The sequence below is a fragment of the Melopsittacus undulatus genome, chromosome 7 (assembly GCF_012275295.1).
Source record: "Melopsittacus undulatus isolate bMelUnd1 chromosome 7, bMelUnd1.mat.Z, whole genome shotgun sequence".
In the NCBI taxonomy this organism is placed as follows: Eukaryota; Metazoa; Chordata; class Aves; order Psittaciformes; family Psittaculidae; genus Melopsittacus; species Melopsittacus undulatus.
This window is the reverse complement of record NC_047533.1, coordinates 64,444,025-64,468,680: the sequence shown is the minus strand read 5'-3', so window position 1 is coordinate 64,468,680 and position 24,656 is coordinate 64,444,025. Positions and strand designations below refer to the sequence as shown.

The 24,656-nt window shown below is 41.0% G+C and overlaps 1 protein-coding gene across 1 annotated transcript in view; it reads right to left on the bottom strand.

Moving 5' to 3' along the window:
* The window catches only part of RNF150 (ring finger protein 150), a 165,190-nt gene extending 151,832 nt beyond the window's left edge, over positions 1-13,358 (bottom strand). The window contains exon 1 of the mRNA XM_034064755.1: positions 12,893-13,358. Within this exon, the coding sequence (XP_033920646.1) occupies positions 12,893-13,358 (466 nt within the window). The remainder of the gene's footprint in view (positions 1-12,892) is intronic.
* Positions 13,359-24,656: the final 11,298 nt, after the last annotated feature.

Here is a 24,656-nt window from a genome sequence, read left to right as displayed (position 1 = left end):
ACAGCTTCCCAACAGCTGTCCAAGCTGCTGAAAAGTCCTGTTCAAAAATGATACATACCATTGGGCACATTAAGGAAACCTCTTCTGAATTTCTCAAACGAAACGAAGCTGACAAACTGATAAGGTCACAAGGGAGGATGCAAAATTTTATCTACTGAAACCAAATCTGCAAAACATTATAATAATTACTCCCAAACTGGGATGGGTGTATGGAGCTGCTGTGTATCTGATAGGCCACAGATAATGTGAGTATTTCAAGCTAGGCAACTCCCTGATTAGCAAGAAGTGCTGTGTGGCTATTCCAAATTACATGAACTGCTATAGCTCACCTAGCAAGTACAACTACTGGTTGATACAAATCTCTAAGTCATCTGCAAATAACTAACCAGCTGCCCACATTTCTTACAGCTATGGTTGTTCCTCTGCATGCACTGGTAACAGATGTCAAATAAAACACAGTTAAGAAGAGACAGCGTCTGGGTTTTAAAAGGTTTGGGTGGTCAAGTCTTTCTCTAATGGAAGCAGAACAGTGCTCACTGGAAGTTGAGAGACACCCTTCCAATGTAGACATGCCTGATAACCCAAAAGTAGAAGCCAATTTGCAATTAAGAGATTAAAGGAGTTGCCGTATCAGCCTTGTTGAGACAGTTATACTTTGCATCCCTGCTATCATTACTACCAGTCTACTGCTTTTTACATGCACGCTAACTCCTGTTTTGAAGGCTAATCCACAACAGATTGGGCCAGTCAGAGCCAAAACCAGCAGCTTTGTGCCAAAGTTAGCAGAGTTATTTTTGCATTAGCAAAAAATATTTCTTGTCTATGGACACAAAATTAATTGTCCAGGAAAGATCAACAGCAATCATTGTGCTGACTCAACACAGTATTGGCTGAGAACTAAGAACAGATTCTACACTTCAAATGTATAAGATAATCAACAGAAAATATTCTATACTAAAAATTCACTGCTTGCATTGTTATTTCTCAAAGTCTAATAGCAGAGAGATCATTATATAAATTAATTAATGGGAATGAAGCTCTTAATTATTGGAGACAGAGGCGAAAGTTCATACATATTTAGAAATCAGATATCAATTCTCTGATAATTATAACCAACCATTAGAAATCATAAATTCAGGAAAAAAAAGTCATACACTCATATTTTTCTCTTAAAAATAAGCTATTGACTCTCACTACATGCATCCCAATAAGTTCTGGTTAATAGACTATCACAGAGACAAAAGGGGAACAAAAAGACTGTTTGGGCCTTAGATGGATAAAGGGAATGTCTTTAGAGGGAAAAAATCCAACCCCAAACATAGAAAAAATAAATTTTCCTATGTGGTTTCTTAAGCAGCAGTTAGCGGGCCAGAGGAGATAAGGGCAGATGAATTCCCTGAAGAATCAATATCCATTAGAGGATCCTGACTGCCTTAGATGTAGCTCATTGCTCTCCCATACAGTCAAGCTGGTTGGTAGCTTTCTCTCATTCACCTATAGATCCACTTGGGCAATATACTGTGAGCAATACAATTCTTCATACTCAAACATCGAACAACATGCAAAACTGCTGAAGGCAACTGGAAAACATACAACTGCAACCCTGAGCACAAGATCAGCAAGATCCTCATGATGTCAGGGAACTTTCTCACCACCTGTAAAGGCAGCAAGGAAGGACAGGAACAAACAGCAATGAGCAAACAAGAAAATTTCAAAGACCAGGACAGTGGGTACCAGTGAGAAATGGGAGTCAGTGCAGAACTGAAATGGGGATTTTTGGATTCATCAAGTAAGTTTCACAGTCTCAAAAAGGAAGAATGTCTCCCTGCTTATGATGCCATAGGGGTCATGAGCTATTTCCATGTTTGTTATTTTCCCATTAACATGAATTTAATCTCTCCAGGATTCAGGTTCATTTATGTGACTTTCATCTAATGTCTATTTTAGCCATTATTATTATTATTGTTATTCCATCCCCACCCACACCACCTTTGCTGCTCTGGGTTGATATTCCCTTGTGCTGGCATTCAACATTTAAATAGAAGTTTTGAAAGACAAAGGCTTTCAACTCCTTTTATGATGTGAGACACATGCTCCAGGAAATGCTTGTTTTGTGGAAGCTTACAGGCAGCTCTCTGTATTTGATGGCTATCTTCAGACACAAAACCAGAAGTGGCTCAGACTGTTTTTTTGCAAGCACCTTTTCTTGCAGCTTCCTCTTTGATGAGCAACAGTCACGAAGAATAATAAACTGACATTGGTTCATCACTGTCACCCAGCTAAGTTCTTTCCAGGTGAGAAGGGACATGCTATCCAGAGATCCAGTCTCAAAAAGCTGATGCTTCAGGCCATAGGACTTGCCTCTGGCCATTGTGCAGGGCTTCTGCAGAGCTTCTGCCAGAGCTATTTTAACAGTTTTCAAATGCTGAAAAGAAATGGGTGGCAATTCCAGAGAGGAACAGTCCCTAAAACCATAAAGAACTACCATGATCACCTTCTGTAACCTTCCTTATACACATACTACCACAATTTTCCCAGAGGATGGGGTAATTTTTCCAGGATGTGACTTTTAGAGAGCTATCCAAGCCCATTCAAATAACATTAAGTTATGAGTAACAATTTAGGAAATTGCATCTTACTACAATCCTGAATTTGTCTCACTTCCATTGACAGCTACTGATCCTTGTTATGTCTTCGCCTATAAGGGCAATGTTCATCTCATACCAAGTATCATTCCCGTGTGCATCTAGACACAGTGCTAAAGTCATATCTAGCCTGCTGGTAAGGATATATAAACACAGCAAAAGTAAAAGATCTTATAGCTTAGGGACTGCACAATGGTAAGACAGAATGCTGTTGGCACACAATCATAAGGAAACAAAATCCAGCATTGCAAACCTGAGTTCAGTTTCTTTAAACAATGCTTGTAATCAAATGCATGCATTGATTCCCGGAGAAGTGTCACATTTGAGTTAGGGAGAAGTCAGATCTGTGCTCTGGGGTGGAAGCAGTGTCTAAAGCTGGTGGAACCTGATTAAAATATATCATCAAAAAAGGAAATGGAAACCAAACTGTTTCTGAAATGTCTCTGAAATTTCTGAGACATTAAATATTTATTAGAATAAAATCTTCCCTCAAAATCAGAACTGTAAGATCTTTTCTGGAGAGCAAAGACTTCCCAGAGCAGGTTTGTTCTTGAAAATCCATTTCACTTCTAAAGAGTTTTGATGGAAAAGCTCCCTGTCAGTTTTTCTAGCACACAGTGGGCAAAAGAATCTTCATCCATGAAAGGATGAAAGAGCAGGATCTGCAAGAGCAAGATCTGCCCCTTGCATAGAGGGACCATAATTTAGTCCTTTAAGAAGTCATGAAAAAGACTTAAGAGTGGTCAGAATAAAGCCATTCCATGCTTACCAAGTGGCTATGCCTGACTGGCAGTCTGTTCATCCAAAGCACTGACACCCTTCCTGATTGCTGGTGCCCCACTCCTCCAAGCTGACCCTGAGCAGCAGACAGCAGATGTTGTTTGTATCCAGAGTCAGGTGCAAAGGAAAAGAAAGCAACCAGAAGAGCATAAACCTGCTCTTCTTCCCTTTACACTCAACTTTGCATGTGAAGCTATTTGGCTATTTTTGTCAACCTGGTAAGGGGTGGGAACAAAGGAAAAAAACCTAAACACAGAAGAGATGAAAAACAGGTGCAGAGCACATAATAAGAGAAGATGACAAAAAAAAATAGGTAAGAAATCCAGAGGAAAGTTTCATTGGAAATGTGGACAGTAAATAAATTATACACACACATACACACACTTCCCACCCTCACACCCCCCAAAAAAGAGAGAGAAAAAATAATGAGAAAATTAACAGGATAGAGGATTGAAGGAAAAGCAAGAGAAAGACATCAAAGGCAGTATTATAACAAGTCATAATGGGTTTAACTCAGACACCTCCTTGTTCCCCAGTGTGGGAAGTCCTGATACAGTATATATTAAAGGTATGAATTTGATAGACAACCAGATGGTACTTCAAACACATGGACATACAAAGAGTGATAAGAGACCAGGCACAGAGATTACACAATCTTGCAAAAGCTGCCTCACTCAGGAAACATGATACTGGCAGGTAAAACTAGGAGACAGTGAGCATATAATAAAAGCTTAAAAAGGCACAAGAGGTGAAAGCATATTCTGTACAAGAAGCAATCATGAACGAGACTGCAGCATCAGACTCTTCTGTTTTAGACTCTTTTTGGAGTCAAACACAGACATGCCCCAGAAATGTGGCCAAAGATTTTAATATTCTCTAATACAGAGACTTTTTGAAAGAGCAAAGGAAAAAGCAGAAATGTATTTCTGTCTCCTAACAGAAAATACTGAAATGGAAAAGGACAAAGAATACTAACACATTGGCTAACATCAGAGGATGTAAAACCAGAGAGATCTTTACTAGATACTGATACAGAACTCTTGCTTAATTGGAAAATCAAGAAATCTTTCAGAGTGAAACTTGTTACACACCCACAGCTTTGATCATGAAGAACCGGAATTGCTCTGCTAGTATGACAGTAACAACTAAATGCAGAAGCTTCCCAAGTGCTCCACAAATCAATTTAAGCAGAACAACAAATCTGTACCTCTGATTGTACTGAATCTGAACCAACAAACCCACAAAACATACTCAACTAACACTGACACATTTTACAGTAATCTTAAGATTAGACATATGTGTTAGCTAAAGATGAATCTACCCACTAGGTTCTTGAGTCCATTCTTAGTGCTGCGGTGCAGTGTCAGACACATTCAACACCATACCACAGTGATGGTGCTAGAAATGAAACCTTTGACAAGGACTGTGAGATCAAGCAATAAACAGAAGGGCACAGTTTAACAAGGCGTGATTTACAAAGGTGGAAGCTGAAGTTTAATGTGATGCATAATTCTCTTTAAAATACTATGGAATATAAATTCATTTTAAAAAGCTATGTCTCATATGTAGCACAAGGGATCACTTGCCAACTCTCCCCATTCCATGCATCCCTGGAGGAACTACATTTCTGTGCAGATATAAAGTGCTTCTATCTGTGTTTAAGAAGTATACAAGATATACTCAAGCCAGGACTCTCTACGACAGGGAGTTACGTGGCTGTAATTTATGTTTCTGTGTTTTGGGATTCTAAAAAGATAAATATTTTTTTCCTCCAATTTGTCTCAAAATGAAAATAAGGTTAATATTTTGGGCTTTATATGCAGAAATAAAAAGGGCTACCTTTTCAATTTATAGCAGGCACCATTACATGCATAAACACAGTTAAACACATCAAATTTGAAATGGAAACTCTGACAGACCCTTAGGTCTAGCAGTATAATTGAATATCACTATGATTATACTGTCAGAAGCAAATGAACAGGCACTTCACTTTATTGATGTTATTTGTAAGTCGCTTTTGAGAAGGAAAATGAAATGAACAATTATTTGAAAAAGCTATTATATCTTTAAGTAGCAAAGAATCAAAAGATGCTAGCTTTTCATACTTCGAAGTAGAACAGCAGTAAAACAAACAGGTTAATCTTGCCATCATCTCCTTTAGTTCTACTCAGTTCAGTTTTCTGAGGGTTGTCTCAAGTAAGTTACTGAAGAAGAGACAAAAAATAAATAATGCCCTTGTTAAGCCTCTCTCCTAAAGCGCAACTGCATAATATTGTTGTTTCATAAGCAAAACAGTCTTTACAATCTTTCTCCATTTACTAGAACTGGTGAAAGAAGAGGTGTTTCCACTCATCCATTTTTGAACCGAAAACCACTCTTTCCACCAGGGTGGTGGAGCACCTAAATGAGTAACTTTCAGTCTATTCTGGCTGGAGAATTGTTTCATAAAATACTCTTAAGAACACTAAATCTATTATTGATGAGCTTCAATTCACAGCAAATTCATTAGCAAAGTTGGAGGTTTATGAAGCTTGGCATCCACTACCATGGGGAATGGGTCATAGAGTAGATATAAAGCTGGTATATTTAATATGGTAAATTTTAAAACTTGAGGTTTCACCTAAGTGATTTGGGGTTTCTCCTCCAGGTAACAGAAATAATCGTTCTAAACACAATTACCTTCTGAGATACTACATCTAAACACATTCATGAACAAGCAAGATACCCTGGGGCCCCTTGACCCTGGTCAACCACATTCAGAACTTGGTCAAATTGTGCAGTGGCTGACCTGTGGCCTATCTATCTAAATTTCTTTTCAAGAGAAATCAAAACCCTATGAAGTAAGGAGAGAGCTAGGCACGAATGAAGTCCTGGGCCACATCCCACTATGGAATAAAGACACAGCAGAGTTAAGCCTGCTCAGACATAGCCAGTTATAAAATATTTTGCCTCCTTGCAATTGCCATATACTCCCCTAAACTGCATGGTATGATGGATATAGTTGGTTTTAAACCTTACCTGTTAGCAGTTATGCCTCTGCCAAGATGACTTTGTGGAAGTAATGAGAATTAAATATAAGTGCAAGATATAGCATTACTATTTAATATCCTCCTTCATTTTCTATCTCTTCCCTCATCACGATTCTGCTAATTAAGCAGACTGCATTTGGTTCTGAAGCACCCCAAGATTCTTTCCTTTGCAAGATGCTAAGCAAAAAGCACTATGGCAGTAGTAGGTGGTAACACTGTAGGAAGCAGTCCTGCATTACTAAGGTGACAGATTACATGGACTACTCAGGCTTTTCCATATCTGATATCTATGAGTCAATGACTGTATTGTTTGTGACTAGTACTCAAATGCACCTGAAAGGGCAGAAGTGAGATTTGCCTTGAAATGAATCCTGTTTCTGTGCAGGTTAGCTATGCAGAAGTTATTGGGAAGTGGAGAAGTCATTGGGATATCCCTTCATAAGGATCTAATTCTTCATCAGCCTGGCTCATGGTGTAAGGAGGCAGAAGTTACTTGAAACTCAGTCATCTCACATGCCAATGTGCTATGATCTCCATCAAACAAGTGCACCAAATAATAGGTTCTTTTAGTCCTTCACTTACACGAGAAAGTAGAAAATGTCTTTGTCTCTTACCAGGAAAAGAGACTCTTAAAGTGCCAATGCTGAACTAACTGTAGGCTTCCCTCCCCTTTTGCTGAAAATGTTCCTGTGTTTTGTGATGTACCATGGAGGGAAGCAGCACAGAGTGAGCTATCATGAACAAAGACTGCCACAGTATTCTAATAACCCAAGCTAACGCATACCATTTTAAAGCCAAAGTACCAATGGGATTAGAATAAACCATCACTTTATCACAGGCAAGCCATTCTCATAACGACAGCATACCAAAAGGAAGTGATCAGTGATCCAGATTAACACAGCAGTTAGAATCGATGCTGATACAGATTTGTTTCCGAGGAAGATTTTCTTGTTGCTGTGTCACTTTTTACTGCAGAGATCTGAAGACAGCACTTTTATGAATATCACTGCAAACAAATGCTGCAGAAAAGGCATGCAGAAATCTAATTGCTTTTGCAATCAGTAAGTTTGGAGGATCAATGCAATCTTTAATGAATCAATACTTCACTGCTTCATAGGGAAAGCTGTACCTTATGACTTGATCCAAAGCTAAGTGGACTCACTGTCTTTCTCCTGGCTGCAGTGAGCTCTTGAAGGAGACATATAAGCCAGTCGTGAGGGTGAAAGAAGAGACTCAACAAGGCAAAAAGCATTTCACCTAGTGACAAACCCCAGTGCCCCAGTGCTGAAGTGGCTGCCCCAAGTAGTACCAGAGACCAAGATTATTTTGTTGCTCTAGTCCTTGGTAGGTCAAATTCATCCCTCGTAATTCAATTAAAGCTAAACTGGTGACCTAACATCACAAAGTCCCCCTAGCACTTGTCATGACTGAACACATCTGTAATAGGGAAGTTAGCACTGAGCCACTGCAGAACCAGTAGGCAAAAGTGTGTCTCACTAGCAAACACAGCAGGACAGCTCTGTTGGTACTACCGTTGGCTCTAGTCAGTGATATAAATCCTTGATTTTGATAGAGGACCAGATTTTTCCAAAACTACTGAAAGCCACCCAAGACGGATCCAGGAGCTCCTCCAAGATCCTAAGGATGGCAGCACACACCAGTCATACCTCGATTTCATAATGGATAAGGCTCAGAGATGCACAAATCTCCATCTCCTTCCCCCACTGAGGTGGTTTCTATTAGGAATGAGTCCTGGGTGCCTGGAACAGAAAATAATTATGGCAGGCCCTGGAAGCCTTGAAATCTCCAGCCCTTGATTCACGCTTACCCATATGTAAATACTGTCAGCATATTTTCTTTATTAGAATATGACAAAAGTTTAGGGAAACAATTGTTTTAGTAAAGGCACTACAGTACTGAATTTTGTCTGTAAAGAGAAAAATCTTCAACTCCAGTGTTTAATTTGCACATCAGTATGAAACTACAGGGGAGCCCCTAACCAAAACTACCAACACATCAAAATATGCCAAAGGCAAGACTAGTCATTGATCATGGAACAAAAATCTGAGTGCAAGGGGAGAAACTTATTGAACTGAACATGCACAGATCAAGGCTGGCCAAGTTCACTGCATGTGTGGAGGGACACACCTGGTTTTGCAGTGGGATGTCAGGCCCTCCTTCTGCAATCTGGCACGCACACGCTGCACTTGAGAGCCAAAGAGGGAGGGAAGAAGTTGGGTGCATCGCAGACCACATACGAGATTCATGTCTCAAAGATGACAGTTGCTGCCAGTGTGTACAAGCCATTACAAAAAATGAGGCATCTGCCTCTCATTGAAAATAGGCTGTCATACATGCAGCATGTGACTTAGAATCTGTGATGGCATGCAGTGGAAAAGCAGAATACAGAGGGTGAAAACTGCCTGACTCACATATGCTTCTGGTGCAAAATACTCAGGATGCAATTTAATTCACATAATATTCATAAAATCATAGAATCGTAGAATTAGCTAGGAAAGGACCTTTAAGATAATTGAGCCCAACCATTAAGATAATCAAGTCCAACCATTACCCCAGGACTGCCAAGACCACCACTAAACCATATCACTGAGGGATCACATCCATTCTGTGAGATATTCTGGAGCACCCCAGAATATTCAAACTGTACTGAATACTAAAGATTTGATTTTTAGCCACATAGGAATCATGTGTACAGTCACAGTTAACATCCTTCCCTAGTCCCAAGCACCTGACAGGTGCCCAAGTTAGAAAGGGTCCCCTCAAATAAGAGCTGGAGAGAGGGAAGTTCTCACCTTTAATCACCTTCTGGAAGGCTTCATTACTGTATCTATTCAGAGCTCAGAGGAAGTGTTAGGACATGCTACAACAGGTAATAAAAATACTTCCAATTAATACTAAGTTATTAAATGTACACACAGTGGCTAGAGCCTTTTCAAATGTAAATAACAGCTAATTTGTTCTGAATAAGAACAAATGGCAATCAGAAACCCTAGCCAACACCATGCATTATTCTTCTAGAGAAAAAAAACAAACAACATCCTCTATATTATTAGACTACTTTTCTACTAGCAAAGTTGATTTAGGAAAAAAATAAAAAGCATCTGGAACAGAAATTCTAGATGCTTTTCTTCCTTCTCTGGTTAAACCCTGTTTAGTTAAAAAGCAAACTTGGACTCACAGCTCCCAGACTTCAAGCCAATAAAAATAAAGTTGCCGGCTTGCAAAGGCTGCAGCAGCTGATGCAAAAGCAAAGTGTGCCCTAGCGCGAGAACCACAAACCTCTGCATTCCCTGTAAGCGCAGATGTCACAACTCTACCTCACTTCTGGATGTGCAAGCAGTGACCTAAGCACAAGCTCCCTGAAAGCAAAGGCTTTAAAAATGGTGATTGAACTGGTTCAAATTGTACACTTTGTCTGGTGCATTATAAATAAATCCTGGAAAGTTGTATTTGAGTATTTCAACCACAAGCTTTGATATAATACCACCCTGGTTCTGCTTAGGGGTGCTGCAGGGGCAGGGAGGTCTACCAACCCTCTTTCAAATTCAAGAATGGTATCTTGCTACAGTTACCTACAGATTTTGAAATCGGCAGGCATGACGTTAGCATAGGGTCATTGACATGCATTGTAGCAGAAAACAGGAAATGTAATTAAGCATACAGCTGTGAGGTAAGGTTTTTGGCAAGAGAAAGAGAGCTTTGGGAAGAAAGTGTCAAGGGCAAAAATAAGAGTAGCACAGTGATGTGGTCAAGGGAGGGAATAAAGGGGTAGAGATGAAGAAATTAGAGTGGGGGTGGGAACAGCAGAAAAAGAGAAAAAAAACATCAGCAAGAGAGGCAAAGCATACAGAGAAGAATGTACAGAAGGAAAAACATCTCTCTTTGGAGTAATAGTTCTTTAGTAAGGGCAGGAGGCATGCTGTTATGCAACAGGATATACTGTTTTCTCTATAGAAAGAGTTTATTTAAGCTTATATGAAACCTCAAAAAAAAAATCTGTGGGAGGAAAAGGGAAAGAGAGAGAGAATAACATCATGTTTCTTTCAACTTTTAAATTGCTTTTTAGGTCACATTTCACCCTTCCCTCTCATCCCCCAAGTATTTTCCAGGATGGAATTTTCTTCTTCCCACTCCAGGATTTGGCGTGGGCAGAGCACTGCATATGCTGCTGAACTCAGAACCAAGAAACTGATTCATTCTTCCCTTGAATCTTGTGCTGTGCTATCATTTAGACTGAGACCAAGGAAACGTCAAAGGCTGCAAGTCAGAAAGATAATTTTACACAGCTTGTATATTCACTCTGTCCCTGTGTAATGGTGGAAGAGTCAAGATAAATCCAGTTCTAATCCCTGGTAGTTTGTCAAATATTTGTTTATGAATAATTATTCTTCCTCCTGTTTCAGCAGACCTATGCTCTAAAACTCCACTGAGTTTTGGCTGTAGCAGAAGGTAGGTTTTTCCCTAAGGTTTCTCAACTCCACAGAACAAAAGTCCTTAAACTGAAGACAACCTCACACAATCAACCAGCAAAGCCCTTCAGTCTCACCGACTATGTTCAACAAGTCTGCATGATTTTCTGTAAGTTTCCTTCTATTTCAGCCTCTGGTACTGTCCAATCACACTGCTGGGTATCAGTTCAGTACTCAAAAGGATTCTCAGAATAAGCTATAAGGAATCATCTGACATAAATGAAGCTGCCCCCAAGATAAGTGATAGAGTGCTTTGTATTTTCAAAAGCTGAGGCCACTTTAGTAAGAAAGATTCCCTGCTTCCTTCATTTTAGACTTTAAAACAAACAAAAGCGCCAACATTTTAAAAGGTTACACACATTTTTTACTCCCACTGTTTCTTAATAAAACACCATTTGTGTGGGAAACCGGCTCAGTGCATACTTCAGAAACAGGCAAATCATTAATTGATCCAACATGTTGGCAGTTCTAGAGAAACTCACTATGATGAGAGCAAGCAATGCATCTTAACTTTTGAAACAGACTGAGCTTTACTGTAAGGGTGCCTAAGTATGCCAAGCTCCTACTACTTTATACTCCTTAGCATATAATCTGTGACACTTAAAGTACCAAGAAGTATAATCTGAACAGCTACTAAACCATGTGCAGGCTATAAATCAGAGTTTTAAGAAGCTCAAGAGGTTAGGAGTTGCTTGTCCCACAAAACCATTGGAAAATACTAAAAAACCCCATTTTCCACCAAACCTACCAGAGAGGCATGACTTTGCCCAAATAAACGGTTAATCTCTTGAAGAGGCTGCACACAAGAGGATCTAGAAGCACTTCTTTTGCATCAGCAGTATTATAGCACTATAGTTAAGCAACAAATGGTTTTTCAGCACATTTCATGCTAGCTGGTTTATTGTGGAAATTTAAAATGTCATTAGAATAACATCCTGTTTTGCAGCCTTTCTGTGTTTCAATTTACCCCTAACTCTGCTAAGATTCAACTAGCATGAAACAGCTGGGCATGATAAGTTACTGGATGCAAACCAAACAGAGATTTCACAATAGATGGCATTTTAGTCTCTGTGGCATAGGCTGCTGCTATGAAAGACCAGTGACCCCTGGCAGAAAACACCATCCCTAAATACAGATCTGGTGATCTGTTTTTAAAACAACATTATTTCAGATAAAACGTTGTTACAATACCAGTGGGTTTTTTTTGTGGGCATAACATGAGGCTTGGGTCGTTTTGGATACTGGATCTCTGGGTCTAGTTGACGAGCGCATGGTGGGACTCAAACTCCAAGAGAGCATTCACCTGGGGGAGTGAACACCCTCCACATCCTCCCCAACAAGTTCACCGGACAAAATACCTCATGTTCTCACCAAATCAGGTACTTGGCATCCCGACTAGATCCCCCAGTTTTAACACCATCACAGGCAGGACAGTGGACACCGTGTTCCCTGCTCTATTGCACATCCTGACAAGCCTGCACCATAAACATTACGATTCTCTCCTTAAGGTCTCAATCTGAATCACACCGGATCCCACACAGCACCTGCCTGAGGAAGATCCTTAGGACACCACCAAATCTTGGTGCCCCACAGTGAGCTCAGGGTCCCATCCATTCCTCCGACTAGACCAAAACTTTACATCTCCCAAACTTTTCATCCCTGGAGCACCAAGCACGTACTGCTTCCAGCAGGACATCCATCCTTTACCATGGCAGCATGGAGAGGTGCTCCACAGCCCCCGAGGATGGGCACCCACTGCCCAGCGAGGCCCATTGCCTCTCCTGCTCCCTGCCAGGAGGCGTGAGCACACACTCCCCCCAACAGCTCCCATCCCAAGGATGTGGGGCAGCAGAGGAGGCTGCACATGCAGTAAAACAGGGCCCACTTGTCCACCCAGCCCAGACCTCGGGGTGCACCCACGGAGCACACGCAGAGTGCCGGGACTCACCTGCATGGGGCATGGTGATGGTCTCGTTGGCGTTGCTCGAGCCCATGTTGTAGATGACCACGGCGGAGGCGTTCTGAGCGGCGGCGTGGCGGATCTTGTCCTTGTAGGTGCAGTTGCCCCGCGGGATGAGGGCCACCCAGCTCTTACCCGGCGCCGGGGCGTTAAAGCGGGTGCTGGGGTCACACGCGTAGAGGTCTGCGGGCGAGGCGGAGAGGGCCACCTGCCCGCGGGCGTCCTGCTTGGGCGACTGCTCGCCGTAGCGCCCGCACTCGCTCTTCTCGCTGCGGAGCTCGGCGCTGCCGGCCGCCGGGTCGGCGTAGGTGATGTTGACGAAGGCCGTGTACCACTCCTCCTTCTCGGCCACGGTGAAGTCCAGGCACAGCAGATGCACGAAACAAAAGGACAGCAGCCATGTTGAGAGAGCCAGGCTGCGGCACGCTTGGATCACAGACATTGCCATCTTCATCTGACCGCCCCCCCCCCCACCCCCCCAAACCAACCCAGCCCAGCCCGGCCCGGCCCGCCCCGCCGGGCTCTGTGGTGTGCGTCCGTGTGCGGGGGGGCTGTGTGTGCGCGCGGTGTGTGCGCGCGGTGTGTGCGCGCACCCGCTCCGTGCGGGAACGGAGAGGGAGGGATGGAAGGAGCGGGAAGGAGCCCTCCCCGCTGCCTAATTCATGCCGGGCCCGTTTGATTTCCTCGCGCTCGCCCCGTTCCGCCCTCCCCTCTCCTTCAGCTTCCTCCTGCCCCTTTCTGCCCTCCCTCGCTGCCGCTGGCAGCCCAGCGGGGTAAGGCGCGGGGAGGAGAGGAGGGGATGTTTCCACAGGCACAAAGGCGCGGTGCCGCTCCCGCTGCGTGCCCGGCCTCTGCGGAGGCCCGGCGCGTCCCGCCGGCGGGGCTGCGCTGCGCTCCCCGGGCTGCGGGGCCACCGGGTGCGGGAGGAGCGCCCGTAGCGCTCGCAGCGCCACCTGCCGGCGGAGCCGCCGGTTCTCCCCGAGGGTTGAGTCGGTCACACTCCGGTTCCTGGTTTTAACTTTGATTCAATTTCCCCGGCTCTCCTCCTGACCTCTGCAGGATGAGTTAGAAAGCCTTATATACCATAACTTGAACGTCATAGGGCAATTATGCCACGCAGCATAATTGACAAAGCCACTTTCTGGGAATGCTCTATGGACACGGGCAGAAAGGAATAGTTTGATTTTGGCTCAGTAAAAATCCACATTTGGGGACTTTTTTTTGCTATAAAACACCCCAAAAGAATTTTGGCCGGGACTTGGATGCCTTTCAAGAAGGTCAAACCACAACTGACTCTGTCTATCACACTGCAAGCAAGCAGCAAAAATTCTGCTTCTCCATAAGTATGTTCAGTAACAGAAAGATGTTGCACAAGACAAATGGATAGTGCCTGCTTTAGCCCCCTTGTTATTAAAGTCTGCTGCTAGAATTACCATTCCCGAGTACCTCACTCGTGTCAGGATTTGCCTGTTTACATTTTATGTTCACAGCTGCCACTGATGTAGGTGAACAGATGAAAGTCTTAACCATAATTTACACACACAGAGCGATGCTGAAAAAAGTGAATTTGAGAGAAAAATGTACAGGTGAATACGGGAGTAAAATAAGGAATTTTACAGGAAATAGAGTGGGTTGCCAAAAAGCCTGCTGCCAAACAGGAGAACAACTTTCCTTGAAAGCTCATTGCTGGAGAAGTGAAACCAGCAACTGAGAAGAAGAAAAATACCACACAGAACTAACATTGAGAGACAAATGTTGGTGGCAATCAACATTAACCGGAAAGTGTTGAGATTTCATGAGGGAAGCAAAAGCCCTGGATGGTCTATGGCAAATAAAGCCTCTGTATATTTGGAAGAGTAAGAAGCCCTAAAAAAAGGTATAAATGATCAATAAACATTTCATGTTCATATTTGGAAGAAAATGGAGGACATGTTTGCTAGATTATTGACTCATAAAGGAGAGAAGCAGCAGCATTTCCTCAGAACATACAAAAAACAGCAGACCCAGAAAAACAGCACATATGAATCCCAAAAGTGTGGGTAGGAAGGTGGAGAGAATAACCATCTCTCTGACACTACTACAAGTAAATCTGGGCACAACAGGAAAATCTTGACAGGTTGGGCATTCGGTTTCCTGATAAGATTCAGAAAAACTGATTATGGTGACCAGGTAGTTACAGGCTGTTTGACTTAATGTTAACCAACCCCAAGAAAAACAAGAGAGAAAAAACTCCAATGCATGGATGAAGTCTGTGTTTATGGGAAGTGGCCTGCCAAGCCAACATGATTCATGGTTTTCTGAGGAAACTCTTGGTGTGGCTGGTGAAGTTACAAAGCCATGGCCACAACAGGTTTTTGAAAAGTGCTACGTGACATTCTAATTACACCTATGAAGGACCAGATAAGACAAGCTTAGCTGAAACAGAACATGTTTTAATAGAGCTTGATGCAAAAATATGAATCCAGGTGACCAAAACTGCTGGCCACCTGGAGCAGAACTGGGAAGACTGTGGTTTACTCTGCACACAGGGGGGGATTTGAGGGTCAGAGTAGGAAGGAATCATGCTATATTCCAAGGGAAAAGGGGCCTAAAGAGAATGCAGCTATTCTCAGATGTTTCAGAGGAATAACAAATAGGAGTAGGGAAGTGATTTTCTCTCTGCATGAAGCATCAGTGAGGCAGATACTGGAACCAGTCCCATTTTAGTATCTGCATTTTCAAAAGGATGTTGAAATACTAGAGAAGGTTATGAAAGAAATCCTAAAAACAATTTGAAGTAATTCCTCTCCAGAGAGATTTCAGGTGCCCAATCTATCTAGCTTTTCAGGAAAAGAGGTGATAAGATTACATTGTGTAAATACCATCACAGGGATATAACAGCAGGTACTACACTAAGTGCTTCAAGCTAGTGGCATTAAGGCATTATGAGAACCAAAGTTTACACTAGACAATGCAACCTACAGCAAAAGTAGCTGATTAAACAGTTATTGTTCATCTGGATAAAATTCAGATGTTAGACTGTCCTGGATAGCAAAAGACAAATCTACTCTTATAGTCAAACAAACAAATCAATCCCAACAAAAGCATGCTTTATTTAAGTGCAAGATATTAAATTCTTCACAACTGATTTATAATCTAGTGGTCGCTTTTCACCTTCAAAGTACTCCTGAATAAAACCAACAGAATATTTTATTTCTGTTGCTGAAAGCTAAACTACATTTAATTAGGATAATGATTTGACTTATCATCACCCAGTGTGGTCTAATAGTTGATGGTGGTTCTTCCTATATTGTTTCTGTCCCCAAGAACACCTGAGGTTCTCCTTTTACCAGGCTGGCTAGATCTCTGTTCTGGCACAAGAATGCCTTACTGTCAAGGAACCTCCAAGCAGCTGTAAATATGTTTCCTCTTAGGCCAACAAGACATTTACCACCTTAACCTAGCCTATGCTCTCTCCTTTAAAAAAACCCAAACCCTATGACGTTTGTCCCATTCCAGCCCCCACTGAAGCATACAGCCCCCACAGAACATCCAGCATGATCACAAATCTCCTTGCCTGGATTAGAGTGAAAAGCCCAATCTCTGCCTTTATGCACTATTGAAAATCATTTTACATTGTCTGTAGCATCGGGGTGAGGGCTGTATCTCTGAATTTTGGATGTTATGTACGACTTTCATAATGTATCACAAATTCTCTTCCCTGTTTTTCCATGTTTCTGAAGTAACAATAAATCCAGTAGAAAGTTACAAGACCATCATATTTAAACTTGAATGTGTGAAATGTGGTCAATAAGAAAAGTGGCATGTGGGAAACTACAGCTCCAGATTCTTGATATACAAAAACTCAGAAGCTGGATTTAGATAACATCTGATAACGATCAAACTGAAATTCACTGTACGACCACCTCCACTGTGTGTCACAATGCTTTGTTAGATTGCCCTTTCATAAAGTAAAATTCATTAGTTTATACCCTTTTTGGTTTAAAAGGTAACTTGCTATGCTTAGAATGTGCTGAATTGTGTATCTGTACTTAAACTTTAAAATCATCTCAAAGAGAATGACTAGACATTGCTTCAGTTAAAGGTGAGGGATCTCCTTCAGGTTGCTAAGCCCCTCTGTTATGGAATCCCATGGTATTTTGTGGATCTCTATCTCAGCTTGTAGGGACACCAAGAGGCAAAATGGAAAAGTGTTTAAATCCTAGGTTTTAAAAGACCATGCTGCCTAAATTCTGCTGAAGTAGGGATTTACCTGAAAATTAGGAATCTTAATCCAAAAGAATACTGAAGATGGCATTGCAGGATATTGAAAAAGCTTAAATTAGGTGTGTTGGCTCCCTTTACCACTAATGGAAAGATACTCCACCAAGCAATTCAGAAAATGCAAACTTGATGCCTTGTTGTATATAGGACCTAGATACACCCAAAGGTCAGTGATCCCATGTTGAGAAAGGCGCAGGCAAAAGCAAACCTATAGAAAATATACACCACAGAGTAGGTGAGAAATCCTACCTCTCTCCCTACTCATGAGGTTTCATTTAGCAGCTCAATTTCCCCTGCATTGAGCTCAGTGAGTCCCCACAGGGGTAGGACACCAGCAGGTGCCAGGTGGGAGAGATTTGGGGTAAGTGCTAACTTCAGCACAGCCTGAAGGTTTCTTTATGTTGATGAACAGCAGGGAAAGTTGACCAAAATATGATCTCTCTGCAGGTGCTCATGAAAATGAGTTCTTTTGCCTTCCCTGGCTATGAGATTGAAATTGATTCTTGTTTACAGCTGAAGAACAGAAGAGATGTTAACACCGGGAGACCACATGAAGGATAAAGCATTACCATTGCCTCTCTCATTTGCTGTCAATACTGTGCTTGGAGTAAAAAACCCCCACAAAACAGTAAGTTTGTTCATTTAGAGAGTTATTTCAGCAATCCATCTTTTCTCGACCTGACATTGTTAATACTCCTTTCACCTTCGTATTCATGTGCTAGTATCTATGTTGCTTGTCATTTACTTTATACAGAATCCTGCCTTAACTGGAGTGCTGCTTCACTCTTCTGTAACATTGTTTGAGTTACTACTATACTGTAGTGCTGGTTTAATTCACTTAGGTCAGTTCAATATTCTTGATAATGCTCTGACACTCTAAAAAAATCTTCAGAGTAAAGTTCCAGAAAAAGAAGCTATGTTGCAGCCAAGATATATTCCTCACTGGAGCTATAGGGAAGTTTCAATGGAATTTATAGGGAAAGTGAGATTTTCATTTAAAAAATATAAACAGAATTGAAAGGAGCTTTATCTTGTTTGATCCTTTTTAAGTTTTCATAGTCAGATGGTGCTTCCTGTGTCCAGAGGCAAAAATTGCCATGTCTCACCATATTTTTTACTGTCTGCTTTTGTTATAGAGATTTTTTTGTAGACTACAAGAACTCGTGGGATTGCTGCTGATGAACATCTTTCTGCCTGTTCCTTCTTTTGTTACAGTATCTTAAAAATAAAGAGTATTTGAAAGAAACATGTCTCCTTTCTGCAGTTTCTTTCCTTTCTGCAATAGCTCACTCAGCTCCCCTAAACTTTGAGCATTATCCACATTTCTTATTAATCTCATGTAGAGGCTTACTCAGCCCTCAGTCAATATATTGGCTTTTCTTTTGCAATGTAAAAATGTCATAGTTTTCTCCCATTACTAGGTTATTTTCCTTGCTCTCCTATAAAGGCAGTTATTTAGATGTCTTACTTGAAGAAAAAATGTACTGACAAAATACACCCCCAGCTCTGCAGGGTAGCCATGGTGTCAGCACTGTGCCACAGCTGGCATTTCCTGCCATCCCAACCAGGCAGTTTCTCCTGCAGTACACCAGTAACCTGATTACAAGTGCTCACTTTACTTACCGCTCCTTTCCTACCTATTGCCTTCTAAGACAGAGCATGTGTAACTAAATATATCAAAGGTTTACCAGGATCTAACAAGCTGTTGTTATTAAGCTTACCATGGCCTACAGCATGGTAGGAAGGGAAGGAACTACTATGACAAGCATCAGATCCAGGTACCTTCATTTGCTTTCTTGGTCAGTCACACTGACTGGAGACAGCCTCTAGCTTAAGTGTGGGATAAGGCTCAAATTTGTGTTTCTGTGTCTGTGCTAGCTGCTCTGGTACTGACAGGCACACAGAGAGTGAAGTGCAATCCTGCTGAGGCAGAATTTCTTTACACACAGGAATTCAAACTACAAAACAGTGCCAGTTCCTAGAGTTTTAATCATCCTCAAGAGGAAATATTGTGAAGAACCTAAAACAAGCTGTAACTTATAAAAGATTCTTTCCAAAAAGACAGTCAAATTGCAAATGTATTAGAGAAGGCTCTGTAAAGAGTGGAGCCTGCTGCAGAAGCTGCAGAGAATGTGTGATTAGAGATCATCTGTGCCTCATGCTGGAAGTTCATGTGATCTGGAAGGAAGAGAGTCATGCTAAGTGCTAGCTGGGTGGCTCATAACTTCTGTGGTATAATGATAAATCTCAGAAGTAGAGGTTGCCAGCTACATGCCATTCTCTAATGCCTAAAAGAAAGAGTTCAGTCTCTGCAGAAAAATATGCTGTATATTGTGGACAACATATATTAAATTTAAATGCCATTTTCAAATTAGTGGTAGAATCCTCCTTCATGCTATTTTGGTTGAAACATATCAGTGAATATGCTGCAGAAAAGACAGTATTCACATGGACAAAGCTACTTGCTCAACAGACATCCTGTGTCTTGCTCCTTAAGCAATCACCAGCAGAAGAGGATGCAAAGCTACAAAATACAATGTTCATCTCACCAAGGCTAGACCGCAGGTTCTGGGTGGGATAGTCACACTGAAAGGTTTTCTAGCGGGAGGCTCGGCTTTTGAGAGGACACCCCTAAAATTCTTCTGCTGTTGCTGAAACAAACCTACGGATTTCCAGCATAGGAGGTGTGTAAGATGAGCTACATGTGCACATTCTAGCTACAATTCAGAGATTACTTACAAGTGACATTTCCCTTACAGTGCTACACTTTCATAAAGCTACCACACTCAAATCAAAAGTTGAATGTGCCCAGTGACACTGAGATGCTGATGTTTGTCAAGACTTCCAGCAACAAGCCTCTGAAATAATAGTGAAAAACAGATACACCTAGCATAGTAGTGTGAATGTTTATATGGTCCAATTCAGACATATGTGGAGATTCCTGATCCTGCTTGAGAGCATTTATACAGTGCCATGCAGGTGGCAAATACAGACTTTTGGCCAAATGGAAGATAGTAATACATTCTGCTGAAAACAGATGGGTGAGATTACTAATGGGGGTTTTTCAAGAGAGATTCCTGCAATTGATCATATTTAACATGATCATTAATGGCCATAGTGTATACAAACAAAATGGGAAATTCATTGATGACATAAACCAAGGTGCCATTGGCAATAGAGACAAAGGCATATACAGGAGAACCTTATTGATCTGACTGAGGGAGATGTGATGAAATTCAATAGCGCATAAGGCCATGAACTGATGGACTAAAAATACATATTTCTGCTCTTAACTGGAAGCTCATTGGTTAGGATACTGGTTCATGAAGATGTCAATACCCCAGAGATCCCATTAACACATATACACACAGACACACCTTTCAAATGTGCCCTTAAAATGCATGTGCATGCAGTGCAGGATTGGCAGCAACGGAGTGGCATACAAATAATCTCACACAAGAGGCCACAAGAAAGCCCACCTTGGGTTGAGCATAAGAGGATTTGCACTTGTAGAAGATGAAGAAAAATACATCTAGGACAGTGAGAGAATGAGGAATTATTTATGGAAAAGTTAAAAGCTTGGCAACAAGGGGAAAGCCAAAGGGGATATGGTGGCTCTCTGTCAGTCAGTATATCGGAAAGTTTAAATGCAGAGGAAGGAAAATAGCATTTTAGGATTTGGCACTTGAGAAAAGGACTGTGAGTTGATCATATACAAATGGATACACAAAAGGAAAAAAAAGGAGGAAAGTTCTTAATTGACAGAACTGCAAAATTTTCCAGTTATTTAACTGGAATTAAAGATGACATGATAACCTGATGTGAAGAAATTATTAAATGATTGCATGCAATAGCATGGTTTGGACAAGATGATCCAAGAAATCCCCTTTGTCTATATCCAAACTTAGCTTTACAAGTTGAGAGGGTATTTCTTTCCCTCCTCTAAAAATAGCATAAATAGTATTACTGGAAGACACCAGATGGTGCTGTCGCAGCCAGTTTTATAAGCTCAGTACATCCAGATTTCCATTTTTTACAGGTTATGACCCAAATGCTGTGTAGCTGTGTCACAATAAGCACATTTTATGAGGTTCCTGCATATACTATTAGAGTTTGTTTGCTGCTCTAATCTGTGACTGAACAGGTTCTTAGAAGCAGTGCTGCTGCTCAAAGGAAGCACTTTTGTAGGTAGCTAGTAAAATTCCTCTTCAAATCTCATTTTTACCACTGGTTTGAGTGAAAATTGCACTGAATCCTAGGGGTACCAAGCACATGAAAAAGATGAGAGCCCAGGATTTCCCTCCTTCACTTTCTTACTTCCTTCATTAGATCTCTCTTTAAATTAAGTGGAAGGTTTATTGTTTCCTGGACTGCAACTCAGACTACAGCCTATGAAGACTTTGAAAACATTTGATAGTTAAAGAAACAAGTACACATAGTTGTTACTTAAAAATTTGATAGAGCTCAGATGGATTTTATTAATTTTGATCTGTTGCCACTTCTCATCCTCTTTATGCTTTAGATCTCTGTCATCCTATATGGCTAGTCTATTTCGGACATTGCTTTTAGATTTTAGATAATAGCCCTACACTTCGCATTACTTTCCTATCTCATACATTTATAAAGTGTTTATCACTACAATTGGAGCAACAGAGAAATGGCCCATACATGCTAAGAACTGATGAATGATTTAGAAGTTTGCTTATCAAGTTGTAGTTCTAATCTCTGATGTGGGCTGTTTTGTTTCCATATAGAATTGAGCACAGCAGTTTGCAATGACATCATTGTTTGCCTGGCAGTTAAACTCCAATTGCTTAAATCCCTTTATTACATTGCACCTTTATTTGTATTTGGCATATGCCTTAGTCAATATCTTGTCTAAAAGCTTCTTTTTGTTGTCAATATGACAGTTCATAATAACATTGCCTTGGGAGAAGACAAGGCTTTTTTTGGAGTCAGCATGGATTTGATTGCTTTTGTTACAGATTGCAAAGACTAATTAAGATTCCTGTAAGAGGGTCCCTTATGATCACCTGTTCTGGTTTCCTACAATGCTAATGGTGTTATTAACATTTAAATTGTTAATATTTTTTTAATATCAGATATCATGTCCATGTTTTATGAGATACTAAAAAAGGAATTTTTCAGCTTGTTAGCATTCAAGAATTTATATAGGGTTTAATATTCCATTATAACTTTACAAACTTATTTTTGGTCTTCTAAGTAAGTTTGTAGAAATTTGTCAGGTAGCTGATAAATTAGGAGTTGACTCCTAAGCTACCCTTGAACACAGGCAAAAGTTACTTCCACTATAAATCATTTTCTGCTTACTATCAAAAACATCATAAAAAACTAGCAAAAAGTAGATGACAAAAAGTACATATAAACACATCTCATGCATTTAGAAAAAAAATAAGGCTCTTTTATCTAGGCATAGTATAGCCTTGTTCTGGTTTCTTTACCTTGAACACTTTGGTCCCACATGGAGTGCTTGATTTAGTAACTGAATGCAACTACCTGTTCTGACAAATATAAGTTTTCTCCGTATATCCTTGCTTGCTTCCAAATAGCCCAGGGAGGTCTAAGAGAAATATTATATTTATCAAATGTCAAGCTTTCCATAGTCTAGCTTTTAGAAAATCAGACTTTAGGCAAGCTTTTGAAAGACAAGAGGCTGAAATGATTTGTCAGGAAGCTCTCAACCCTTTAGTCTGTTAGGGGCCCCAAAGTGGTCAGAGAAAGCAGAGACTTTCCACCTTGAGGCAAAAGAAGCCTCTCCTCACCATCCAGAGCAAGACAGGTTCTGCGTTGCAGGGGCAAAGCAAAGGGAAGAGAGGCAGTGACTGAGAAACATTACATTACACTCTGAAGAGTGGTGCAAGGTGATATGATTGGTGATATACCTATGCACAGTTTTTACAGAGATAGCTATACTTGTGAGTTTTCTGTTGGTTTTTTTAATATTATTATTATCTTTTAGGATCAGGGGGTTCATTCAGCACTTTTCATGTTGCTGAAAGGTCTTCTGGATGAGTGTCCTCTCTTTGACCAGGAATCATCTGTACCTTCCTGTTCTACTTTGAAGCAGAAGTGCACCAAAATGAAAATGCTCCACTTCCTCTGTAAATATATTTAACTTTTAGGGCAATTATGTGGTACCTGGTGGCTAGCCAACCCCTCAGTACAAGAAAGTACTCTATAGAGATTCTTAATCTGTGGCTGTGGGTCAGCCCCCTAAGGAACTGACCGCTCACTTAAGTTACTTCAGGCTGCTCTTCTGTTTTTAATGCTGACCCCAGAGATCTGACCAATATTTACTCACAGCATTTTAAATCAAGATGTGAGCAACAGCCATAGAGCGACACTTCTCTGCCTTTCAGGACTGGAAAGCTACCGACTCCTGGGAATAAAAAAACCAAAACCAAACCAAAAGAAGAAAATCCATAACTTGTGTCCCACACCTGTGGGCCACCTAAAAGTAGAACAAAGGGCAGGTGTCTGTCACTGACACAGGTTAGGAGCAGACCTTCTGATGTCATGTGGACACTGTTAAGTCCTGGACAACATAACAGGTAACACCACTAGAATATTACACCCACTGGCTGTGGAGCAACCAGAGTAGGTGGAAAATATACATATAGCATACTTGGTGTGCTGCAATCCATGGGTAGTGGGAACATTTCCACACTATTTAGGAAATATCTTTATTGCCTTCATGTATATCAGAGTGATTTCTGCAGAAAGAAAACTGCTTTCTTCAGGTGGTCTATTTTTTGTGATACTCAAAGCAGTGATTTATGCATAGGACCTTGGAAATGGATGTATTTTAGCAGACATACAATATATGTGACTCAACATCCCACCCCTGAATAATCAAATCAAGGAAATATATTGGTAGGTACAAAAAGCCCTGTGATAAGTTGATATGAGGTAATTTCTTTTTTCATCATGGCCTCCAGCTCATATTATACTGCCTTCCAGAAATGACTCTTAAATCTTGAAGCACAAGGTCTTTGTGTTGTGCTGGCATCAACCATCAGAAAGCTGTACCCTGAAATACCTCACAGTCCAGTCTCTGAGTTTTCCAATATTCTCAGTTACAGTGACATCTCATGGTAATGAACTCTGTCTGCATCTTTCTTCTAATCGAGCCTTTGTTCCCAAGGTTATTGAGAAGTTTGGATGTGCTTCTTCACTGATATATTGAGATTATATATTTTTTAATATGTATATATATATATATATACTTTCGATTCTTCAAACTATGGATTTTACATTAACTTTGGCAACACATAAGAAAAGAAGAATGACATACTTTAGGTCTGTACACAGCCACTGAGGGCTACTTTCATATCACATTTTGCAGCATACTGCATTACCTAGCAGAGGCAGAAAGGAAGCCGAGCAATGATTCAGATGCCATACAAAAAGAGAGGTAGTTTCCTTCCTCAAACCCACATTTCAAGCCAATCAAAAGATTTTTAATATT